The sequence below is a fragment of the Sinohyriopsis cumingii genome, chromosome 4, assembly GCF_028554795.1.
Source record: "Sinohyriopsis cumingii isolate HCF-2022 chromosome 4, ASM2855479v2, whole genome shotgun sequence".
NCBI lineage: Eukaryota > Metazoa > Mollusca > Bivalvia > Unionida > Unionidae > Sinohyriopsis > Sinohyriopsis cumingii.
Genome location: NC_142964.1, coordinates 90,072,358 through 90,097,380, shown reverse-complemented (window position 1 = coordinate 90,097,380; position 25,023 = coordinate 90,072,358). Strand labels below are relative to the sequence as shown.

Sequence of the window (25,023 nt, the reverse complement as noted above, 5' to 3'; positions counted from 1 at the left end):
CTCTGGGTCTGAATCAGTATTTTGTATACCTACACTCGTATTCAAGGTTACAGGTCAAGGTGTCTGCTTTTCATGCCAGGGCTATAACTCTGAAGCTGGTAAAGCAGGTGGAAATAAGCTTTGTACAGTACACAGTGTACTGACCATATTGAACTTGTTCTGATAAATGGTGTTGCTAAATGAAGTTAATTGACATGCTGGTGAAATATCTTGGCTTTTGCTGCACTTCCCAATCACAGATTCAACTTTTGCTCAACTCCATAGGCATGAGTGGAGTCCACCCTTAAGGAATTACTGCATTTAGTAACTCAGGTGTCATAAATCAACAAAGTATATCACCTAACTGCACTGTGTAGCTTAGACCTAACTCCTCTTGCATTACCAGAACATGGCACTGTGTAGTAGAGTGTAATTTGGTGTAGAAATGAGTAGAAAATAGTCCATACCCTTTGTACAGTTTTACATCATGATTTGAAGGTGTATTGTTTATCATTTTCAGGATCTATCTTAAAGATCAAGGACATGCATCAATATTACTGTTCCTATTTTTGTGTTGGAGTGTAACTAAAACATTTTTAATGATAGTGTGATATGAAACCTGAGATACTTGTATACCATGACAAAGTGGTGTCACATATCACCCTCATCTTCATTATCAAGGTCACTTTTTTATGTCCAGACTGTATTGTAGAAATTGTTTGCGTGATTTCAGTGTGTACCTTGTACTGCTATCAAGATCCTGTCTGCAGAGTTAGAGGTACTTGGTCCTGTCATCAAGAATGTTCAGTGGTTGTTGTTGTTGTTGTTGTTGTAGTAGGGTTTAACGCCATTTTTCAGCACAAGATAGGCTATACATGGCGGCCAGTATAATTGATGGAGGAAGAACCCTGTAAAACCCCGGGAAGAACACCGACCCATGAGAAGCTACTGGCAGGCTTTCTCACATACCAACGTTAGCCGAGGCTGAGACTTGAACTCACGCAGACAGAGGTGAGATGGCAGTGATCCGTGACGGTGAGCGCTTTAGACCACTCGGCCACTCGGGGCCCATTGTTCAGTGGTAAAGGTTGTTTGTTTTCATTGTAGTTCATAATCCTTTTGTAATGTAGGAATCTAACTATACAATATATTTCATGAGTTTTAGTTGGTTGTTCTTACCAGGGTTTTTCCAGGTTCTTCCTTCACCAGTTACACTGGATGCCATGCATAGCCTATTGTGTGCTGAAAAATGGTGTTAAAAACCAACAACATACCACTTTAAGGGCCCCAGGTTGCAGAGTGGTCTAAAGCACTCGCCTTCTCTGATCACTGCCCTCTCACCTCTCTGTTTGTGGGTTTGAGTCTCAGGCTCGGCAAATGTGGGTATGTTAGAAAGCTTGCTAGTAACTTCCTGTGGGTCATTAGTTCTTAACTGGGGTTTTCCAGGGTTCTTCATCCACCATTTGTTCCAGCCACCATGTATCATGTACTGAAAATGGCTTTAAGTGAACAAGAACAAGACTCACTTTAAAGGTTTTCATGATTCTGTTTTTTTAAAGGACATGATCACATTTTTTTGTGTAACTCTGCTCTTTATCAAGTATGCAGTTCATTTACTGAAATATTTAAAAAATTGTATATTGGTCTGATCCACAAAATCAGAAATCAGATCTTGAGTCTGTTTGTCTTGCTATATGAATATTGTTATGTATATTTGATTTAATTTGTGTTTGATTTTTTTATTTGATTGTTTGTGGGTTTTGGAATCTTTTAATTTTCTTTACATGTCAATGTAATGTAATTTTGTTTTCTAGGAATGTGATATTTTCCAGAAAGTTCAGTTTGATCTGAATCTTTCCATAAATACTTAATAATAGAAATACTGTGTCTATTTTTGAGTTAGTTCCTGGCCTTTATTGAGAGTCGAGTAAACAACTTTTATATTCTGAATAAAATGATTGGTTCTTATCAAGGACGTACAGGGGTACATGATTTTTATATGTAAACATGATCACATATTTCTCTATTTTGCAATTAGGTGTTTCCAAATTGTGAAATATTTAGTATCAGTAGTGATGTTTAGAGAGAGATCTCAGAGTTTTGGGCTTTTAAACACTTGATGTCAAGTTGTTTTCTTCTGTTGTGACTAGTTTTGAGTTATACATGTATGTTAATTTTTCTTCATCAAAATATTTTGTGCTGATACAGAATTTTGTAACAAAGGCAGCTCTTATAAAAAATTTATTTTGATTTCCGAAACCGGAGGATATTTATTGTGTTTCTACAAGGAACTGTAGACTTCAACACACTACAGGATACAGCATACGTCATTGTCTTTCATCTTGGATTCTTCGTCAGGACTCGACCTTGAAATCATTAGAACATTTTATTATTAGGACTTTTAAAATTTTATTCGTGGATTACCAGTATTCTTGGATTATATTTGGATTTGATTCTTAAAACCGTAAGTTCATATTTTTTCATTTTTACACAATTTTTCATGGGGAAATAAATTATTATATTTTATTTTTCAAAGTTTGTTGTTTTCCCTCTTTCTTGTGTTACTGTTTATTCGAGCCTAAACACGGAACATAAGAATATTATCATTGTCACATGAAACAAAAACATTATCATCTGAATTTTATTATTTCAGGCAGAAGCCAGAGAAGATACATTCTGAAATCCTAGACTTTGTGAGAAAGCACAGTGTTAAGCACAACTTGGTAGCAGCAATGACAGGTAAGGGATCAACCATTTAATTTTTGGCAAGGTGGATGCTGTCATTTTCTTTCCAATAAGGACATTGTTTTTCCTTTTATCACAAGATAATTAAGTTTCTTTCAACAAATTGAAGGATAGAGTAAGGTCTTTAATTGTACAAATCCTTGCACAAGATTTTGTCTACAAGCTGTTCAGGGGTCAAACATTTTTTTAAAATCACCCATAGATCCCTAACTCCTAATTAAATTGTCAGTCCCAGATGCATTTAGTAATTTCATGTATAACAAACCCATCAATATATAATTTACAGCCCAGCTAGATGGGTCTCATTCATGCAGCCATAATAAGAATATTTACTGAAATGGACATATAGCAGCACATATAGAACAAGGGGAATTAACTCTTGAAGAGTAAGTGGACATGTAACTTCCCTTATCCAGTCACAGGCTCCATGGGTATTACTGAAATGTGACTAGATGTTGAAATGGTCTCCAGTTTGCTTGTTTGGATAAATGTAAGCTTTAATATTTGTCTAGAACATTGGAAAATTGATCGAGATGGATGTGAAATATTAACACTTTTGTCTCGGTAAGGATCATATTACTCTAGACAGTAAAGAATGTTAAGATTTCTTGCATGAAGTTATCCTTATTTTGTGGTACACTTTATGCAGACATTCAAATTCTTAACACTGAATTGGCTTATGGTAAGTTTCTATGTTTGTTTCATCTGTTGGTCCATTTATGTTGGTAGACATCTGTTTTTCCCCAAAAATGTTAGATTTTAAAAAATTTTGCCAGACTGAATAGGCACATAAAAGATCAGACTTAAGGGAAAGGGTTCTTATAGATTTTCAATCTCAAATTTTTAAATTTTTTATATTTTGCCTTTGTTTTATAGGATATATTTGTGTCCTGCCAAATCCTCCCAGGTTATTGATCCATAACCGTAAGAATAAATTCAGTACCAGGAGTGTGGGGAGCAGTTTTCATGTTTTATGGTTACTGCAAAGAATGAATTTAAAGTACCACCAAACAGTGGTTATTCTATGGAAATAATATTGCCCCTCTGCAAATCACAAATTTAGGTACTGACACGAAAGGCATTTTATGCAAACCCAGGGAACATAATGCGCACAAAAATGAATAAATTCAAAGTAATTGATGACCAGATGAATAAGATGTCTTAAAAAGGCTATGTGATAAAGTCATGGTCAGTGTTGTTTACAGCTGGACTGCAACAAGTATATATGGTATAGCATAGATAAGGACATTAATCATTTTATACTGAGTAATGGTATAACATAGATAAGGACATTAATCCTTTTATACTGAGTAATGGTATAACATAGATAAGGACATTAATCCTTTTATACTGAGTAATGGTATAACATAGATAAGGACATTAATCTTTTTATACTGAGTAATGGTATAACATAGATAAGGACATTAATCTTTTTATATTGAGTAAATTTTGCTCCATAAAAGTCACAGTCGCAGCTGCTTAATTTGTATCAGCTGATTTAGGTTTTTAGCCATCGAAACATACATTTTCTGGACACCATGTTTTCAAAATTTGTAATAATTTTCAATAGAATATAAAATGTATGGATAATAGATGTTTTGTTTTAAGCCACTGAAAATTAAATTCAAGTTGAAACGTAAGTTATGGGATGTTTTCCCATGCTTAAAACTGTTGACTCAATAGACAATCATCAGACCATGAAAACGCTTTGATTAATCTATTATGTGGATTAACTGATGGTGTTGTCAATGGGTTGCAGTATAAACACCTGACAAGCCCTAAAACTCATGATCACTTTGTTTTCTAAAGAAAACTGTCAGTATCTCTGACACACGAATTTCAGAAATTCTTACCAGTTCAGTTTTATTAAGTGACAGATTTTACCTTGATATCATTAGTGAACATAGTTGGTTTGGATTTGGCTTCAGACTATAGCAACGTTAAAATTAACTGTATTTTGTGCTAAAATTTCTGAACCAGTCTAAGTGATTGGACTCATTTAAATATATTGAAAAATCCTCACCATATTTAAATTTTTAGTGTTTAGATCATTTCAGGCATTTTTAAAAGACATGATGGCTTATATTTTAGATTTTTCGACATGGGGTATGAATAGATATATGTTATCAGGGTGATGCAATCAGTTGTCACAATCTTTACGTCATGAAACAATCTTGGTATTTGGACAAAGTCAGCAGCTGTATACTTATTATATAATCTGGATAATGTGGGTCATGGTCATGGTTAGAGATCGATTTCTGGCAATGATTGAAACATGTTTTACTTTAATCAGTTGATTTGGTCCTTTCGGACCAGTAGTGGGCAAAATAGGGCCCATATAACATTTCTATCTGGCCAACAAAATGGTTTAAAATATGAATTGCCTCCTGACATAAACTTTGGATAAATGTGAATTCAGCTAATTGTTGTCAAGTGTATTCTACTTTGTTGATGAAAAAACATTATGGAGTCTTTATACAATAGATTGTGAGGCAATTTAATCAACATAGAAGAAATGTGCAGCACATAATGACGTTACAAAATTTGTCAAGTGCCCCCCACCCCATTGCAGAAATTATTGCCCACCCCTGTTTCAGACAGATGAAGCAATATGATATCTGCCATGGTTCCTGATCTTGCAAAGAGTTGATAGAAATTAGAGTAATTATATAATATAAATCACTGAATTACTGTCCACATTGACTGCCAGTGGCAGTACATGTACACAAACAGACTGACATATTTACAGACAAAAGGAAAAAGAAACATCAGAACTGTAAACAGAATTCTGTATTTGTACAAGAAAAAAATGAAATATTCTGTAAGTGTTATTTATTGGCAAGAAAAAATACAACCTAGACCACTTTCAACCAGCACTGAACTTGCCAGGCTTATCAATACACAATAGAGAATATATACTATTTGCAGAATTTTCAGAAAAAATAGCGATTTTAATTAGTGCCTAGAAAATCCAAACAGAGAGAAAAGTCATTATTTTTAAAGTTTGGATATTTACATTCATGATGGTAATCAGGTTCATGAAATCCAGTATTACTGATTCAGATTACTGGGTTTTATTTTACAGTTTTACATGAGTGTGGAAATGTAATGACGTTTACATGAGTGTGGAAATGTAATGACATTTACATGAGTGTGGAAATGTAATGACGTTTACATGAGTGTGGAAATGTAATGACATTTACATGAGTGTGGAAATGTAATGATGTTTACATGAGTGTGGAAATGTAATGACGTTTACATGAGTGTGGAAATGTAATGACATTTACATGAATGTGGAAATATAATGACGTTTACATGAGTGTGGAAATATAATGACGTTTACATGAGTATGGAAATATAATGACGTTTCTGTATACCTGAATACAGGTTAGTTAAGGTTGAAATTAAAATAGCAGTACAGATCACAGAGACTTGAATAGTGGCCATAAAAATGAGGATTTTTTTTCAGTGTATTTTATTTTACAATGGTAACATGAATATGATGGTTACTATCATTTACTCTTTTAGGGCTCAGTGTAGTACAGCTGCACCAGTATTTCTCCCATGAAGGCTATAGGAACAAGACTGTCCGGTTTCTGACCTCATTATACTCATGGTATCTGGCATACAGGCAGGCAGTTTCACCAGTCAGCTATTTCCCTTCCAGTAGGTATAATTGCAGGGCATGAAATTTACAAATTCATCATATTAAACTAACAAGGATAATTCTGCATAATCATCTCAAATTTTTTTATTTTTTTAATTTAATATATAAAATAGGGGTTACCCTGTACTAGCTGAAATTTCAGTTGCCCAGAAATAAATGTTGCCAGTTTGGGCTGAATGAGCATGGGAATTGTAATTTCATTGAATTTTATTTTATTTTATAAACTCACTCCTTTAGCACATAACATGATTTTGGTATCACTTTTTCAATGATGATATTGCTTTAGTTTTATATTATATAACTGCAATCATTACATTAAGACATCATTTATATGACATTATGTAATCATTGCATTATGGATTCATCTATATGACTACTGTGATCATTACATTATAACATCATCAATTTATCATTACTGTGATCATTACATTATGACATCAGCTATATGACATTACTGTGATCATTGAATTATGACATCATCTATATGACAATACTGTGATCATTGAATTATGACATCAATTTGTCATTACTGTGACCATTACATTATGGAATCATTTATATGACATTACTATAATCACTGCATTATGGATTCATTTATATGACAATACTGTGATCATTACATTATAACATCATCTATCTGACAATAACTGCAATCATTATATTATGACATCACCTTTTTGACATTATTGTGATCATTACAATATGACATCATCAATTTGTCATTACTGTGATCATTTAATTATGGCATCATCTATATGACAATACTGTGATCATTATATTATGACATCATCTATTTGACATTAATGTGATCATTACATTATGACATCATCAATTTGTCATTACTATGATCATTACATTATGGCATCATCTATATGACATTACTGTGATCATTGAATTATGACATCATCTATATGACAATACTGTGATCATTGAATTATGACATCAGTTTGTCATTACTGTGATCATTACATTATGGCATCATCTATATGGCATTACTGTGATCATTACATTATGACATCATCTAATTGACAATACTGTGATCATTACATCATGGCATCATCTATATAACAATACTGTGATCATTACATTATGACATCATCTATATGACATTACTGTGATCATTACATTGTGACATCATCTATATGACATTACTGTGATCATTGAATTATGTGAATTATGACATCATCAATTTGTCATTACTGTGATCATTATATTATGGCACCATCTATATGACATTACTGTGATCATTGAATTTTATGACATCATCTATATGACAATACTGTAATCACTGAATTATGACATCAATTTGTCATTACTGTGATCATTACATAATGATATCATTTATATGATAATACTGTGATCATTACATTATGGCATCATCTATATGACATTACTGTGATCATTGAATTATGACATCATCTATATGACAATACTGTGATCACTGAATTATGACATCAATTTGTCATTACTGTGATCATTACATAATGGCATCATTTATATGATAATACTGTGATCATTACATAATGGCATCATCTATATGACATTACTGTGATCATTACATTATGGCATCATCTATATGACATTACTGTGATCATTACATTATGACATCATCTATATGACAACACTGTGATCATTACATTATGGCATCATCTATATGACATTACTGTGATCATTGAATTATGTGAATTATGACATCCTTATGACAATACTGTGATAATTACATTATGACATCATCTATATGACAATACTGTGATCATTACATTATGACATCATCTATATGACAATACTGTGATCATTACAGTATGACATCATCTGTGATCATTAAATTATGACATCTATATGACAATGCTGTGATCATTACATTATGACATCATCTATATGACAATACTGTGATCATTACATTATGACATCATCTATATGACAATACTGTGATCATTACAGTATGCCATCATCTGTGATCATTGATTATGACAGTACTGTGATCATTACATTATGACATCATGTAAATGATGTAATTATTACATCATGCAGGGTTCCCACGCTATCAGGAAAAAGTCGGGAGAAATGAGGTTTTTTTTCCCGACCATGAAAAGTCCTGGAATTTCGCAAATAGTGATGAAAGTCGGGAAAAACACGGGAATTTGCTGCAACCACTTAACGCCCTAAACAGTCACGTAATTGTAACTAATCTGATCGTGAGTTAAATTAATCGAGTTCTAGCCAGAATATTCAGAGGGTACAGTATAGATTATTTGGTTGCTTGCAATAAACATATATGCTGAGTCAGTCCAAACACCCAGTGGATTAGATTTGTCTAGTACACTTTTATTTTCAAAGTCAGCTCAATATCCATATCTTTCCTTACATGGAAGGTATTAAAACCAATCTAGCATCACAAGAGGCCAGCATGGTGGTGGCAAAGTGTAGCCGCTTACCGGATGGCCTAGCAAACTTTAAACATTGCTAGATCAAGTGATACATGCATGAAATTGATATGAAAATTGCTTATTTTCTCAGAAATTGTGAGTTGTAAAATCATTATGTCTTTAATCTGCTGAAAGACAAGATAAAACTACGTTGTTGATGAAATGTGACCTGGTGCTCACGATTTGCATTGATAGTCACATGAGTACTGTACATACCTAACAACCCACCTTTTTAAATGTTGTAATAAAGAAATACAAAAACGAAAGAACACAAAATTCTCCATATTTATATATTCCAAGAACAACTTTTGGAGTATTGTTGTATCATGTGACCACCTCATTGACATGTGATCTCTGCTTGATAAATCAGACTGGCCAGATTGCTGGTTTTTACAAAAAGTATCTGACTTTCATTTAATATAATTTAATTTCTGTACAACAACATTATAAAGGAGTTTATTGTTGATATCACGTGAATATTGGACTTCCGATGTCCTGATTTGTGATTTGTGAAGTCATGTGACTAGTAATGCAAATGGTGAGTATTGGGTCAGGTTTCATCTACGCTGTAGTTTCATCTTATTTGACTGCGGATTAACGACAACGATTATAATACTTGCCATTTCTGAGACAATAATCATGAAAATAAATGTTAATTCGCCAGATTCGATTCATGCGATGATCGTCTGAGAGTTGTGCATTGGTATGCCACTGTCTTTTGAATGTATATGTGTAGCTTTTCAGTCTTGCGATTCTGAAGCGATAAAAGATGCATGAGAAAAGTCAAATCGAGCGGAGGGTTGTGGTCATGCTTGCACTCCTTGTATTCATTTATATTACCAATAAGGTGATTTCATGTTTTCAGAGATTTTGCTGTACTTTATTGATCAAACATCACTCTTGTTCTTGAACTTGTAACCTAGAAAATCCTATTTACTATGTATATGTTAGAATCATACAAATAACTACATTTATAAAAGATGGAAATTTATACCTTAAAAAAATTGTGCATCTTAATCAAAGTTTCCAATTTTGCAAGAAGTTGTCCCCCATGTACAAAATCATCTGCTGCTCAACATGTCAGCTTGCCACTAGAACATAATTCTCACAAAATTTCCCGGCGTATAGTTTGTTTCTAAATTCTTTTTATTTTATCCCTATAAACAAGATGTTTTAAGCACATTACACCTTATTCATTGTTGTTTCTCTTCCACATAATAGCTCTTTTTTTTATATAAAATATTGCATTTTACAATTTTTTTTACAAGATCGGTTTAGTTGGCTTAATATCGCTTGCCATTTATTGGCACATTACATTGAATTTTGTAAAACTAACTATAAACCTGATCAAATTACTTGACTGAACTGCTGACAGAAACAGTCCAAAGTAATGTATTTCATTTCTATAGCCCGATGGATAAACATTACATCTTTTCAAAGCTGTGTTCAGAATTGGCCGACATGTCACAAGTCATGAAAATACGCTGGTGGTATCCCGTGTGTCCAAAATTAATTATATTTTGAACAGAATATTGTGGTGACAATTGCCTTTTTTCAAATGGTAAGCATTACAGTATTTTTTTTAGTCAATCGGTCAAATTCGGTATGCGTTTTACTTCATTATTGGAGACAGAAACCTTAGGTGCGCAGAAACACCCAGCAGCATTGTATTTATTAAAAAACGATACGAGCTCCTGTATCAATACATGTTTGGGGACTGGTTTAATGAATTACAAGAAGACAAGTTGTATTTTCATAAAATTCAGTCCTTGTTTATACAACAGTATATAATTTTGAAGGTCTTTTGTCAAAATTTAGATCAACCCTTTTGAAAATGTTTTTTAAATGATGGATTTTTAACCAGATCGTCTTAAAGAGATTAGTTCGTTTGAAAAATTTTGTTTGGGATTTTATTGGCACAGATAAATTCTTTTTGTTACAAGGCAAGATTCTAATTATTTGCGTTTATTTTTCTTTTCATACTGTTATAGGAAATGTGACTTTCTATGAAATGCATATATATATATATATATTGCTATAGAATTCTTTAGAATTAAAATTTTGAAGGGAAACAAAACATAATTTATGTTCATTATGTTGTTCTCACTTAGCAACATAATGCAGCAAAATAAAGTTAGAATTTTTATTCTGTACATTGAAATGACTTTACATGCTAATTTATAGGAATATAATCAAACATGTTTCGGGTGATACATTTTGTGGTTTTGTACCTGATCATCTTTTCTGACTTCGATGTTTTTGGAAAGTCTTGAAAGAGAAACATCTTTAGATTTAGAAAATGCTTGTTTTATAATCTAAAATGTTCTTTAGTTCCATTCAGTAATGGTCATATATGAACCTTGAAAAAAGGAATTTCAACCTGGAAAAACCCTGGAAATGACCTGGAAATTTATCTTTAGAAAAGCAAGGGAACCATGATCATGACATCATCTTTAGGACAATACTTTTTATCTAAGTGAGTTGTAGCACTATAAATTCTGTCATAGATTGGAAATAAAATTACATGATTGTAACTACTATACAAATTCTTATTTAGGTTTAAATATTGCAAAAATAGCCTGTGAAAGAAATAAATAAAGACAACAAAAAGTATATGAGACCTTTGAAAATTATCAGCAGCTCATGACCAGCTTTTAATTAGCAGTGTTGAAATATGTCAAACCAAAAGTGGCTGATGATAATTATACCCAGATGAAAAAAGGATGTTATAGACATTATAATTGGAATTCAGAATGTAAAAACAATTGATAAATTCCATGCCTTTGCACTGTTTTCTCAGTGTGTCACATGGTGAGAAAGATAATTGTAGAAAGCACAGTTCAAACAACACCACTTTAAATCTGTATTGCTTAAAATAAATTGTTGGATAAAATTTCAAAACATTCCTTATTTTATGTCAGATTTGTTGATTTTTTTAAAGCTTGAATTCTTATTTAATGGCATTTGGTGGAAAATATTTATTAGGAAATCTTGAAAAGTTCTGTTAATAAGGTAACTTTTTTTAAAATTGGTTTGATATCTTATTATTTATTGTTCCATAAATTATTACAGTTGTGTCATGCACTGAATTTACATTTTAAATTTTTTTCTTATGTAATGAATCTAACAGGTGTAATTCAAATTCTGAATTGATCTTGAAGTTTGAAACGGTATTTTGATTTTGTTTTAAGAAGATTTCAGGTTCTTGATTAGTCCTTATCTACACAAGTCTGAAGCCACACACACACACACACACACACACTATGAAAGAGATGGTTTATCACTGACAACTAATACTTTGTTTTAGATGATGGTCAACCTGTAGTCCCTGTGACCTTGACAACACCTTCGAAAGTAATGATGATGGAAGGACATGAGATGATGATGCCAAACACACCTAAGCGAGAGCGTTTCACATTTCGACAGCGCCACTTGGAAATTCTAGAGTCTTGCTTCAAAGAAAATCCCTATCCAACACATGAACAACGTGAGAATATTGCACAGATGTGCAATCTTGCATCCAGTGATATGGGTAAGTTTGACATTAAAATGTTAAAGTTATGGGCATTTCTGACTCACCTGGCCAAGTGAACTTATGGAATAGCCTGCATTTTCTGTGCATAGGGTCATTCTAATAACGATTGTTTTTGACAGTTGGCAGAAGGATTTGGACATGGGTTGGATGGCAGTACAGTATTATTTGTTCATGGGGTTGATTAAAAGAATAATGTTTGGTGGACTAAACATGCATTTTAATTTTGTGCATGTTAATGCATAAAACATTTATTGATGATGCTTGTTCTACCACAGTGACTGATTTAATGACCATGGTAATCAATTAAATCAAAAGCATCTGATTTAAAGACCAAGAGTAATCAATTACGTTAAGATCATCAGATTTAAAGACCAAAGGTAATCAATTAAATTAAAAGTATTTGATTTAAAGACCAAAGGTAATCAATTAAATTAAAAGCATCTGATTTAAAGACCAAAGGTAATCAATTAAATTAAGATCATCAGATTTAAAGACTGAGGGTAATCAATTACATTAAGATCATCAGATTTAAAGACCAAAGGTAATCAATTACATTAAGATCATCAGATTTAAAGACCAAGGGTAATTAATTACATTAAGAGCATCTTGTTTAAAGACCAAGGGTAATTAATTAAAAGCATCAAGCCACGTGTTGCTTAAAAATACAATATTGATTGACCAACTCATTTGCAGTTTCTTGGTAAATAAGGTAAGTAATTATATTGACAGCCACAGTAATCTCATTTGTATATTGCACATGCATATATAGCAGACAAAGTTAATTGGATACATTGAAGTTTGGTTGTTATTTGTTTGCCATTTAATGGTCAACTTCAATGCCAAATATGGTTTTACTTTAGATAACTTATTTTCATCTACTAGCATGAATTTTCAAAAGAAAACAAATATTATCCAATGTGATATCCCAATACATTTTTTCATCCTCTGTGTGTTCAGCACATTTGCTCAGGAGGAGCCTACCATTGCTATTCAGCTTCAGAACTCCTGTCCAGTTGCTGCTAGCTTTCCCAAATTTGGCATTGAAGTTGCCCAGGATAATCAATTTGTCACTGGTGAGTGTAGACTTAATAAGCTGCTTTATGTCCTTGCTTGGGAAACAGATAATTTTAAATGCTGGCAACTGATGTTTGTTTGTTTTTTTAAATGTTGGCCTGTTCCTGTATGAATGTCTTTCAAATTTGTACAGTAAAACCTGTCATGAGCGACCTCTGCTATGAGCGACCATCTGTCATTTCCGACCACAATCGTAATGCACGGATTGATTTTACTATATATACGCTCTGTTATGAACGACCACCTGCTGAATGCGACCAGCGACTGCGATTTCTTGGCAAATATGCATTTTGACACTGCTGTGAATGACCGCATTGCCAAAAAAACAAAACAGATTGACACCACTGACCTCAACTTAATCCTTTGTAAACACTAGAGCTCGGGATAAATGTAGTATGCAAACAAAGTGCACATTAAATAACACTATAGTTGAACAACCATATATCGAGATAAACACCTCCAACTATCATTTAATCCTTTGTAACAAAGACTGCATAAATAGTAAAGATTGCTCTAATAAAGTATTTAAAAAGAATTTGTCTTGCTACAATACCAGTTTTGTGAAATTTACAACTCCAGCATACGGTGTCATTTGTAAACTGCAGTAAACCAGACTAAAGTACATGTCACTAACCGCCATTGTAGTGCCGAAGTCATGTGAAAAGCCAGTAAGAGTAACATCAAAGGGAGTAATAATGGATATACGCAGTCAGTTTAGAGGTTTGTATTTTTTCTTTATCTTTATGAAAACTCATAAAACACCGGTAGTCCTTATGTCCCAGTGAGAAATCGTTTGAAAGGGCTTCAGTGTACATTTGAGTACATCATTTGTCTTTCCAGTTAATCCATAATGCCTGGATGGTGAATGAGCTCATTGTCTTTAATACTAGTAAGTGAGAATCATTTCCGGATGTTTTTAAAATTATTTTTTATTTCTTTTGTTAGTGTTTCACCAAGCCACCATCTGTTTACTTGGTAGCAGATGGTCGCAACCTTTGTTTGTCAAGCTATAACGCTGTTGATTTAAACTTCGTCTCAGAGTTTCTTGATGAGTTAATTATGTCTTTTGGTTTCATTCATTGGTACATAATATATATTTATTCCACATTTCCCCAAAACCTGATCAAAACCGATAGTCTTTATAAGGGCAACACTACTAACAATGGCAGAACCTCTGCTGAAGAAAAGAAAAATTTTAACACTGGAAGAAAGGATTAATGTCATTGAAAGAAATGAAAAAGGGGAGACCGCTCGCAAAATAGCAGTCAGCTTAATCGTCGGTAAAACGCAAGTTCAAAATGTAATCAAAGACAAGGAGTCCATTAGAAACGAATGGCAGAAAGGTGCACAAGCACAGAGGAAATATGCCACGGCACGACGGACAGTTTACGGAGATCTGAACGAGCGAGTATGGGAGTGGTTTTATGTTGCAAGGAGTAAAAACATACCAGTAAGTGGAAAGTTGATTCAGGAAAAGACAATAATTGAGATACATGTTCAGACCAAACAGCTGAGTAAAACATGTCAACAAAGAAGTATAATGGATTTCTTAAAAAAAGAAGTGAATAAGTGTATAGAATAAGATATATACATCATATCTGACTGTTCATTTTTTGTACATATTAATGTTATGCTGAAATATAAATTTTATTCTCGCTGTTTGATAGATGTATATCTTTATTATATAAAGATATTTTGAGAGGAATGCATGCAATATTTAAGAAGATTTATGAAAAAAGGATATGATACGGGTACAGTGAGTATGGGTATTATTTATTTTTCAACAATGCTAACTATTGACCCTGAAACCAGTCCATTTTCACACACCTCTTGTGAGAGACCACCTGTCTTGAGAGACCGATTTTGGTTGGCAGAAGGGGTGGTCTCTCATAACAGGTTTTACTGTACAAACTTGGCATCTAGGTATCTCATTACATTATCTGAAATTAGTTTTGTGATCGTCTATCCATGATATTAGACTCAAATCAGAGACTATGGCAAAAAATGTATTCTTACTGCACTTATCTTGAGAACATGTTAGTTTAAAATATACAAGAAAACATACGAAAATTCTTTTCTAACTAGGTACATGTACATCCGAATTTTCTCCTGATTTTCATATGATTGACATACTCAGAAGTTAAAAAAGAAAAAATGGAGGAAAAAACTGACTTCTAATGAATTCCTACATGTTTTTTTCTAACCTTTGGGGGACTGTTGTTTTGAAAATTTCATATCCTGAAATAATTTTCACATTCAAACATTGCTGTTATTTCATTGAATTTCAATTTGGTGTAATATGTGACCAGTTGCAAAACCCATGAAAATTCCCAAAATCATATGCAATATGCCAGTATTTGTTAGCATCCTAAAATTTAAATTTTCAAGATTTGAAAAATCAGTTTTGATAACTTGTGGGTTACTGGTTGAATATATTTTGTTGTTCTTGAATTCATTTTTCACAAAACTTCTCATTTCTTGAAATGGTGTTTTATTATTCCAGAAGGTATTGCCATAATTCTAAAGTTAACTTAATTGCTTATGTGACAGTTGTCCATCAACTTTTCTTTTCAGGTACAAGACTTCTGAATGAGAAAGAAAAAGTGAATTCCCAAATGGTTCTGAATTGGTTTGCAAATCGTAGGAAAGAAGTCAAGAGAATAGCCAGAGAAGGTTAGAACTAGATTTTTATTCCGACAGTAGAACCTGGATAAGGTTTAGGTTTTCATCATATGTGGGTTTTTTTTTTACTAATGGGTACATATCAATATATACTTATGTGAGTAAAACATTTTTTGATTTGCCAACAATAACAATTTCAAATGTCTGATTGATTGTTGGGACGTTAGGTTAATATTACATAGTAACAGTCATTATAAAAAAAATGGTAACCTACAAATACTAGAGAAGTCACAGGATTTGACACGTTTTCAGAATCTTGTATTGTTGCTAATTGTTAAATCTTTGTTGGCATTGCTGATGTAAGCATCAGACCTTGAATGACTCCATTCTAATAATGCTTTAAATGTGGATGGATTTTAATAAATAAAGTTTGATTATGCAGGTGAAAAATGTTACTTAAATTTTTTTCATATCCATGGAATTTGACATCTTTGAAATAGCATTTTATACACTCAGATGTTCAGTCCTTATCTCCAGATAGCACCTACTCAGTTTTTAACACGGGCTGGAACCATTTAAAACTGTAACAGTAACTGATTTTAATATTGTTTATAATTTAGTTAACAAATTATGCTGAATTGTATTACAGCTATCTGATGTATGTTTTCTAATTATATCATCCTGCCCACCTGTACTTACTTGTCTATTAGTAAAGTAGCATATCACCTTCTGCATGGTTGAAAGTATTTGAAACTTTTGGATGTTACTGGGAGTAGTTTGTAGATGTGTTAAATGGTTAAGACATGTTGATGTTACCAATTGGGATTGAGCTAGAGGGTGGGAGTGGGGTAATTATTAGATTGAAACCAGGGATATAAGATATGTACAGTACTGTGTGTTTATTGTGACATCCTTGGGATTGAGGCAATATTGTTGACAAGATAACTGTTTGGGTGGGGTGGGGTACTGAGAAAAATAAAAATTTAGCATACAATCAAAATTCTTTTGTAAGGGGTAACTTGTCATCAGTATGCAGGATTTACACTTTGAAAAAATAAACAATAGAAACTTTGATAAATGAAGACAGAAGGCAAAACCATTTTTCAAATACTCTTGTATATTGACAAATTACATTTGTGTTACTTTTGTGTTATATGATCCATAATGTGTGAACAGTACATGCACATGAAAAATTCACAAATTTGGGTATGGGTCACATTTTAGACATTTCCCATGTCAGTCACATCCTGTTAGAAAATATATAGTATATTAGAAACATCTATTAAATACAGTAGTCTTGTTTTATATATTTACATGCGACATAGCTTAAAATTGCCTCGAATTTGGGCTGCCTCAGTGCCTGAGACAGCAGATGTAAACTTCTTAATGAGACTACCAAGGGAAAGAGGCTACTCATAGGGAAATCAAAACCTGTCACCAGGTTTTGTGTTAATTAAGCAGAAGTAAAATTGTACTTTTTTTTAAAACACTCACAAATTCTAGAATAGAGTAATGCATATAATTAAGATTATCTTGCAGAAAACAAACTTGCAAGACACAAATAATTTTGCACCAAGCACTGATAACTTTGGAAAATAAAAATATCTATCAGATTTCATTGCAGTGATTCAATTTTGGTGCCATCTTATTTTGATGAAGAGTTCATTGTTTTTATAAAAGATTATATCTGGCTGGTTTCAATGACGGGTTCACATACACCACTTCCTCGATAACTTGCGCACATCGGGGTCCAGAAACATCGACCGCACTATAAGTGAGGCGCGAGTTATCGAGGGACCTATAAAATAAGCCCAAAACCAATAAAGTGATTGACGACATAACGGAGAAATAAGGGGGGGGGGGGGTAGGCAGATTATACTGTTGAATACTCACTTTATAATCGTTCTGAGATTAAATGTTAATAAATATCTCTTCATAACGGTGTACTTTATTATTTCCTCATAGGACAACATTAATTTCAGGATAAATTACAGTATATTGAGGCGATCATCGAAAACATTATTCCACGTGGTTTCCGTTCGCTTAACATGTGTACCACTTCACATATTGTGTACTACGTCACTAATTTTTATGTTGAATTGGATACATTCTAGTTTTATTGTTTGATCCAAATTAGATGGGTTTTTTTATACAAAAGATCGACTCTTTTTGAGAAACAGTGTCGATCGAACGATAGATAGATACATATTTTTGAATGTGATAGAAGTAAAATGGTAAACAAAAAAACAAGGGTTAATCAGTACAGACTTATTTAATTGGTCTACAAATTTAAAACAACGTAAATTAGAACAAGTTAATACTTGCTGTTTGTGCCACGCTTGACAAATATCAATACACTTTTTGAAAAAATCAGTTATTTTTGTGTGTGTGTGTTACTCCTTGGTTTCTCTGCCGCCGAGCAAAATCCCTCAGATTTCTCAACTGCATGAGCTTTACGTAGTCAACATTTTGGCTCTCCAGCCACCTTATGGCAATATCAAAATATTTGATTGCTTCCTGTGCAGAGGGGTGGGGGGTGCAACATCTGCGTCTACATCACTTTCAACACTTGTGTTACTCCAGTTAGAATCGTCTTCTGCTGCAAATTTGTTCGCTATAGAAATAATTATAGTTTCATCTGACATGTATTTGGCTGTGGGGCAATCATTGTCAGCACAAATCCACTCCTCCACATCATCAAGAGAAACGCCCATCTCAGGACCATGAGTCTGTACGAATTTCTCCTAAACAGCCTCGGCATTAATGACATCAGTTTCACTGAAACATTCAAAGTCACTATCTTCGTCTTTGTCTCTGTTACTGTTTTGCTTTACGTCAAAGGCAGCTCCAAGACCCTTAATCCAGCACCCGAGGTCTCTTGTAATCGATTTTTTTTTAATGCAACAAACACTTCCCCAAGTTGTTGATCAAAACAAAGCCGGCATGTACATGTAATTAGGTTCTCACAGAAGTACTCATGGGTTTCGATGTGACGGTCGATTGACTCTTTTCATGTTTTCAATGAACATAATATGTTGTGATTATAATGTTTACACTGAAACGGAATTAAAGGATTAGAATGTGACTTTCACACAGGAAGACGTTTAATTGGTGTTTATTTCATTCTCTGTTGCCACCTGTTAGCATTTACCAGAAGTTTTCATTGATCACTATTTCACCAGACTGTTTATTTACAGCATACTGACAACTATTTATCATAAAAACTTACATAATATATGATATCTTTAAACAGAGGTCCCGCTAGGATTTTAAAACTGGGTCTTTCTGCCTCTGAAGTCAATCACTAAATATCAGTACATTTTCTCACTCGGCCGCTAGTCAAAGCCTTTGAACTAGCCGCCTAGCTCTTGCATCATGTTATTTTTTTTTTTTAATGTACTCTTATAAAATGGCAACAGTACATCAAAGAGTCTTTCAGTCACTGAATTCTGTCATTGTAAATATCAGCACAGTTAACTGATCAACACATTTTCCCACAAAGCAGGTGGCTGAAACAGGACCGGCAAATCTTTGAATTTTCCCGCGCACCTATTACATGCGTACTGAGGAGTCCCTCCTCAGTGATTTTCTGCGTCCCAGATCAAAAATTGGCGTCCAAATAAGCGTAATTAGGCATTTTCGAGATCTCTGAAATTAATTCTTCTTTAGAACTTGCAAATTTCAAAATATGGATTATATTTTTACGGGCATTAATCACCATTTTCGATGATAAAACGAGCAATGTATCAAGGTTTAATTTATAAATTCTTATTGTAATTTTTTCATGTTCAGCATATTTTAAAGATATTTTAAATACATTTTCTCTGGAAAAAATCGGGAGCCAAGATGGACATTGCATTATAAGCGGGATCGCGAGTTATCTGGGCACGAGTTATCGAGGGAGCAGTGTACCAGGGTTGAAATTGCCATAAAAACCAAAGTCCAAGGGTCAAGTATGTTCTCATCTGTTATGCAATGGCAGCCATAAAGCCTGGTGGCCACATGAAATAACTGTAGAGCAGAGAATGAGTCAGAACTGGCAGTTTGGTGACATAAATTATAAGAATACCAAGAGTTTGTTCAATTTGGGACTGAGGGCTTTTGTGGACATGTACAGTTTTTTTTTCTTTTCTCGAGGTTGACATAAGCATGACAGATTTTTTAGTAATAATAGCCCACAGAACTGGGACTTTGTATTTACATTGAAATTGGTGACTTGTTGACATAAGTGATGTCGATATCAGCGGGTAAGACTGTAGTGGATTTTGTAGATCACCCTTGGGTCTTGCTTTTATTTTAGGGGAATGTTGCCACTAATTAATATCTTGGAAAATGTTATTCACACACTGCAGACATATAAATTTTGGAGGGACATGAGGAGTCAAAACTGGACACATCTCCAATGATAATCCTGGGTTTTGCCTCTTGAGTACAGGATTTCCCCCTGGATAATAACTTGGAAATGGTTGAGATTTCCATTCTGTAACCAAATATTGATTTGAAGGAAATGAAAATCCTAAACCAGACATATATCCAGTTCATGCCCTGGGTCATGCCTCAAAGGTAAAGGTCATACCCTTTGGTTTTAAATTGGAACTATTAAGATCTGAACCTTATAGCTATTTGTAAATTAATGGGCATGAGGAGAGAAATGCATGTTGGCAGAAAACACAGGTCTTGGGTCATGTGCCTGGATTGTGGAACTTGTACTCATTTCTTGAAACCGTTAAGATAGCCATCTTAGAACCATATATACCCCAGCTAGGCCTGAAGAGACGATAGACATTTACAATGGTAAATCATTGGCCCTTTGGGTCAGGCCATGCCCCTAGTGGTAATTATTAGAAGGTAGCTGTTTATTAGAATATAATTCATTTTCTTCATTACACCAAACTTTAATTCACACATTTATCACTGAGTAGATTGCTTTTTTCTTTCAGAGGGCGTTGATGCCTCATCTGCCCTTTTGCGAAGTCGACTTCGAGCCAGGACTTCTCCAGGTCAGATTGGGAGTCAGGAGTTCCGAGGTGATTCCAAGGAGTTTCTTAACTTGAACAGTTCAAGTTCCCCAGGGGATTCTAGTGTCCTTTTATTGGAAGTTGACAAAGCTGAAGACCAGGGGGATAGAGGGTGATGAAAGAAACCCCATATTTTATTGGGATAATGATTGCAGGGCTCTTTAAAGTCATGAGAATTTTCCAGATGTGAATTTAAAAAGTGAAATACTTTCATGAAGGTTTGATAGAGGTCTACAAGCTTAATACCAGAGTGAAGAAATATTTATCATTAAAAAAAAGAAACAGATAAAAACTTGACTGAGACCTTGATCTAGAGCATTTTTTAGTTTTTCTTCTTGATATACTTATGGAATTTGTGATCAAGAAGACTCCCACCACTGTGTTCTACACCCTGTCAGTCATTGACGATTCCATGAAAATTTTAAGTTGAAATTTTTGTTTTTATCTGATGTTATCTGCTTGGTTCAAGTGACCTTGTCAGGTGTTCACAAATTAGTCAGGTAGTTTAGTGATAGACAACTGTAATTATAATTGTTGTCAGATATGCATGCATGTTTTTATTTCATTTTCGCATTATCTTTGTAAACTTCCATTATTGTTAGTCAAACAGAACATAATCAACGATGTAACAAGTATTAGACATGGTCAGTTTATTGCACAGACACTGTCAGTTTGTTGCATAGACATTGTCAGTTTATTGCATAGCTGGTGTGTGTGTGTGTGTGTGTGTGTGTGTCTTTCATTCTTTACATTGTACATAAGAACTTTTGTCATAATGGAAGGGACATATGGCAGAATTTTAATTGCAACTAAAGGTACATAGACTGTATGACAGAACTTAAATGGCAACTAAAGGAATATAGACAGTACAGCAAAACTTTAATAGCAACTAAAGGAACATAGACTGTTTGACAGAACTTTAATGACAACTAAAGGAATATAGACTGTACAGCAAAACTTTAATTGCAGCTAAAGGTACATAGACTGTATGGCAGAATGTAATGGCAACTAAAAAACATAGACTGTTTGACAGAACTTTAATGACAACTAAAAGTACATAGACTGTTTGACAGAACTTTAATGACAACTAAAGAAACATAGACTGTTTGACAGAACTTTAATGACAACTAAAAGTACATAGACTGTATGACAGAACTTTAATGACAACTGAAGGTACATAAGCTTTTCAGCAAAACTTTAATGGCAACTAAAGAAACATAGACTGTTTGACAGAACATTTAATGGCACTTAAAAGTACATAGACTGTACAGCAAAACTTTAATGACAACTGAAGGTACATAGACTGTACAGCAAAACTTGAATTGCAACTAAAGGTACATAGACTGTATGGCAGAATGTTAATGGCAACTAAAGGTACATAAACTGTATAGCAAAACTTTAATGACAACTAAAGGTACATAGACTGTACAGCAAAACTTTAATGACAACTAAAGGTACATAGACTGTACAGCAAAACTTTAATTGCAACTAAAGGTACATAGACTGTATGGCAGAATGTTAATGGCAACTAAAGGTACATAAACTGTACAGCAAAACTTTAATGACAACTAAAGGTACATAGACTGTACAGCAAAATTTTAATTGCAACTAAAGGTACATAGACTGTATGGAAGAATGTTAATGGCAACTAAAGGTACATAAACTGTACAGCAGAACTTTAATGGCAACCAAAGGTACATAAACTGTATGGCAGAACTTTAATAGCAACCAATGGTAGATAGACTGTTAGAACAAACTTTAGTGGCAGCTAAGATACCCTGTACAGAAGAACTTTTCAAAAAATAGCGACAGTTATTTCATGAGATAATCTTATATGTCAAAAGTCAATTTTTGTATTGTTCATTTAGTAAAATATTGATGCCATGATTTAATTGCAAGTAATAGTGAAACTTCTTATCATCCTTGAGAATATCTCTAAGTGCCAATTCAGGAATTCTCTGAAACTCATTTCCCCCACAATGGTCTGTACCTATTAAACAAAACTCTTTATTTTGCGAAGTATTCATTTTACTTAGTTGCCTTGCTGTCTTTGATCACAATTATGATTGAGTATGTTAATTTAAGGTTCTTTAATTATATTAAATACACAATACCATTTATAACAGTGCTCGATTGATCAATTAAAATGAGTTAATTCAACATACGCCCGAGGCCATTAGATCTGAAGCATGTATGATTTGCACAACTTTTAACTTTTCTTTTATTCTACCTCCTTTATTTGATTCAAATGATGTAGTTAACATGATAATACAAAGGAGGCCAGATTTGAATTCAGTTCAACAAGACAACAAATACTTTTGTTAGATATCAAAACATTTTTGGCACTTAATTAGATTCTCAGAGAAACTCTCATGGACATAGCAGTTACAGTTGATTGACATAATTTGCATTTAAATACAAAAGGGCACATTGCATTTATGACGATTAAGCTTAAACTGAACTAAATGATAGAACTAAAACATAAATTTCACTTGATAAAAAATTATTTATTTCTCAAAGTACTGCCTCCACTAGACATAAGTGACATTTTCATTGATCAAAATTTCTTTGAATATTGTTAATTATGGTGTACTAAAAATGTTGTTTGGAAAGAAAATGTTAACATTATATGACTTCTTATTAAAAGTTGATATTTTCTTAATGTTGATTAAAATTTCCAGGTTCTGTCTACCATTTTTGACGATAAAATGAGCAATATATAAAAGTTTCAGTTACCAATCATGATTTTCTTCAAGTTCAACAGTAGGGGTAATATCTGTTTTCAGAAATGGGGTCCATATACTTGCTTACAAGTCAAGTCAAGCAACAAGCAGCAAAGATCCTGATCTCAGCATAATGCCTTTGCCGATCAAGGTCTATTTTGTTCTTCTAATGATCATTCCTAACAATCTGATACTGCACAGACCTTGATCTGTCAGCACTTTATGCGACAGCAGATCTGGGTCTGTGCAGTTTGCAGTTGGACTTGTCTTATAAGCAAGTATATATTGTACTCCAAAGAGATGATACCATTACTAATTTTAGAAACATCAATCAAAATGCTGCTTGTCATACAAGATTTCATGCTTCACTATCCTGCAATTTATGCAGCGCTTATTTCATATTTTAATAATGTCATCAAATAAATCTTCTGATCATGTAATCGAACAGTTTTCATTTTTTTGGGTCCTGTTTGTTCATTAGTTTGTAAATCTGTCTATCCATTCATCCATTCCAAGGTACATGTTGGTAAGATTGTGCAAAAACCATTAAATGTAGACAAGTGAAATTTGGGTAGCATATTTTTATGCTTATACAGATCAGCTGATTATATGATCTATCTATTTATACATAATCTATCTATATAATCCATTGAGGTCACTACATCTATGTTTCCATTTTGTACTCAATTTGCTATACATGCCATCAGGTGGAGCCAATCGTTTAATGGCATCTGTCTGTCCATCTGTTCTCTATTTTTTTCTTTACAGTTATTAGAGTTCTTCAACGTCTACTATTAAAAATATTTGTAAGTAGACTGCATTTGGATCAAGGAAGAAACTGATTGATTTTAGGCCATAAAGGTCAAAGGTCATTGTCACAGGGACTGAAGAAAGGAAACACTTTCAACACAATAGCTTGACTTGTATACCAGATAACTTGATCAAACCCTATAAATGTTATGCATCTGAGATAAAAGGAAAGACACCTATTTATATTAGGGTCAGTAGGTTAGGGTCACAGTAACTTGAGGAAGAAATTTTTTTCAGAAAGATATCTTCTATACTTTATTGACTATGTTGAGCAAACTTTTAAGACATGGAAGCAGCTACTTGTTTTAGGATCAGAAGGTCAAAGGTCAAGCTCACAAGGACAACCGTTTCCCTAAGTTAACTAGATTTATCATGACACAACATTGTGGAAGTCTTGCATATGAGAGAAGAATGGCAGCTTTCA

At 33.5% G+C, this 25,023-nt stretch overlaps 1 protein-coding gene across 1 annotated transcript in view; it reads left to right on the top strand.

Annotated features, from left to right (window-relative positions):
- LOC149801642 (homeobox-containing protein 1-like) overlaps positions 1-24,229 on the top strand; it is a 50,657-nt gene extending 26,428 nt beyond the window's left edge. The window contains exons 3-7 of the mRNA XM_089955912.1: positions 2,633-2,718; positions 6,253-6,390; positions 12,125-12,349; positions 16,001-16,099; positions 20,989-24,229. Of these exons, the coding sequence (XP_089812038.1) occupies positions 2,633-2,718; positions 6,253-6,390; positions 12,125-12,349; positions 16,001-16,099; positions 20,989-21,182 (742 nt within the window). The 3' untranslated portion in view covers positions 21,183-24,229. The remainder of the gene's footprint in view (positions 1-2,632; positions 2,719-6,252; positions 6,391-12,124; positions 12,350-16,000; positions 16,100-20,988) is intronic.
- Positions 24,230-25,023: the final 794 nt, after the last annotated feature.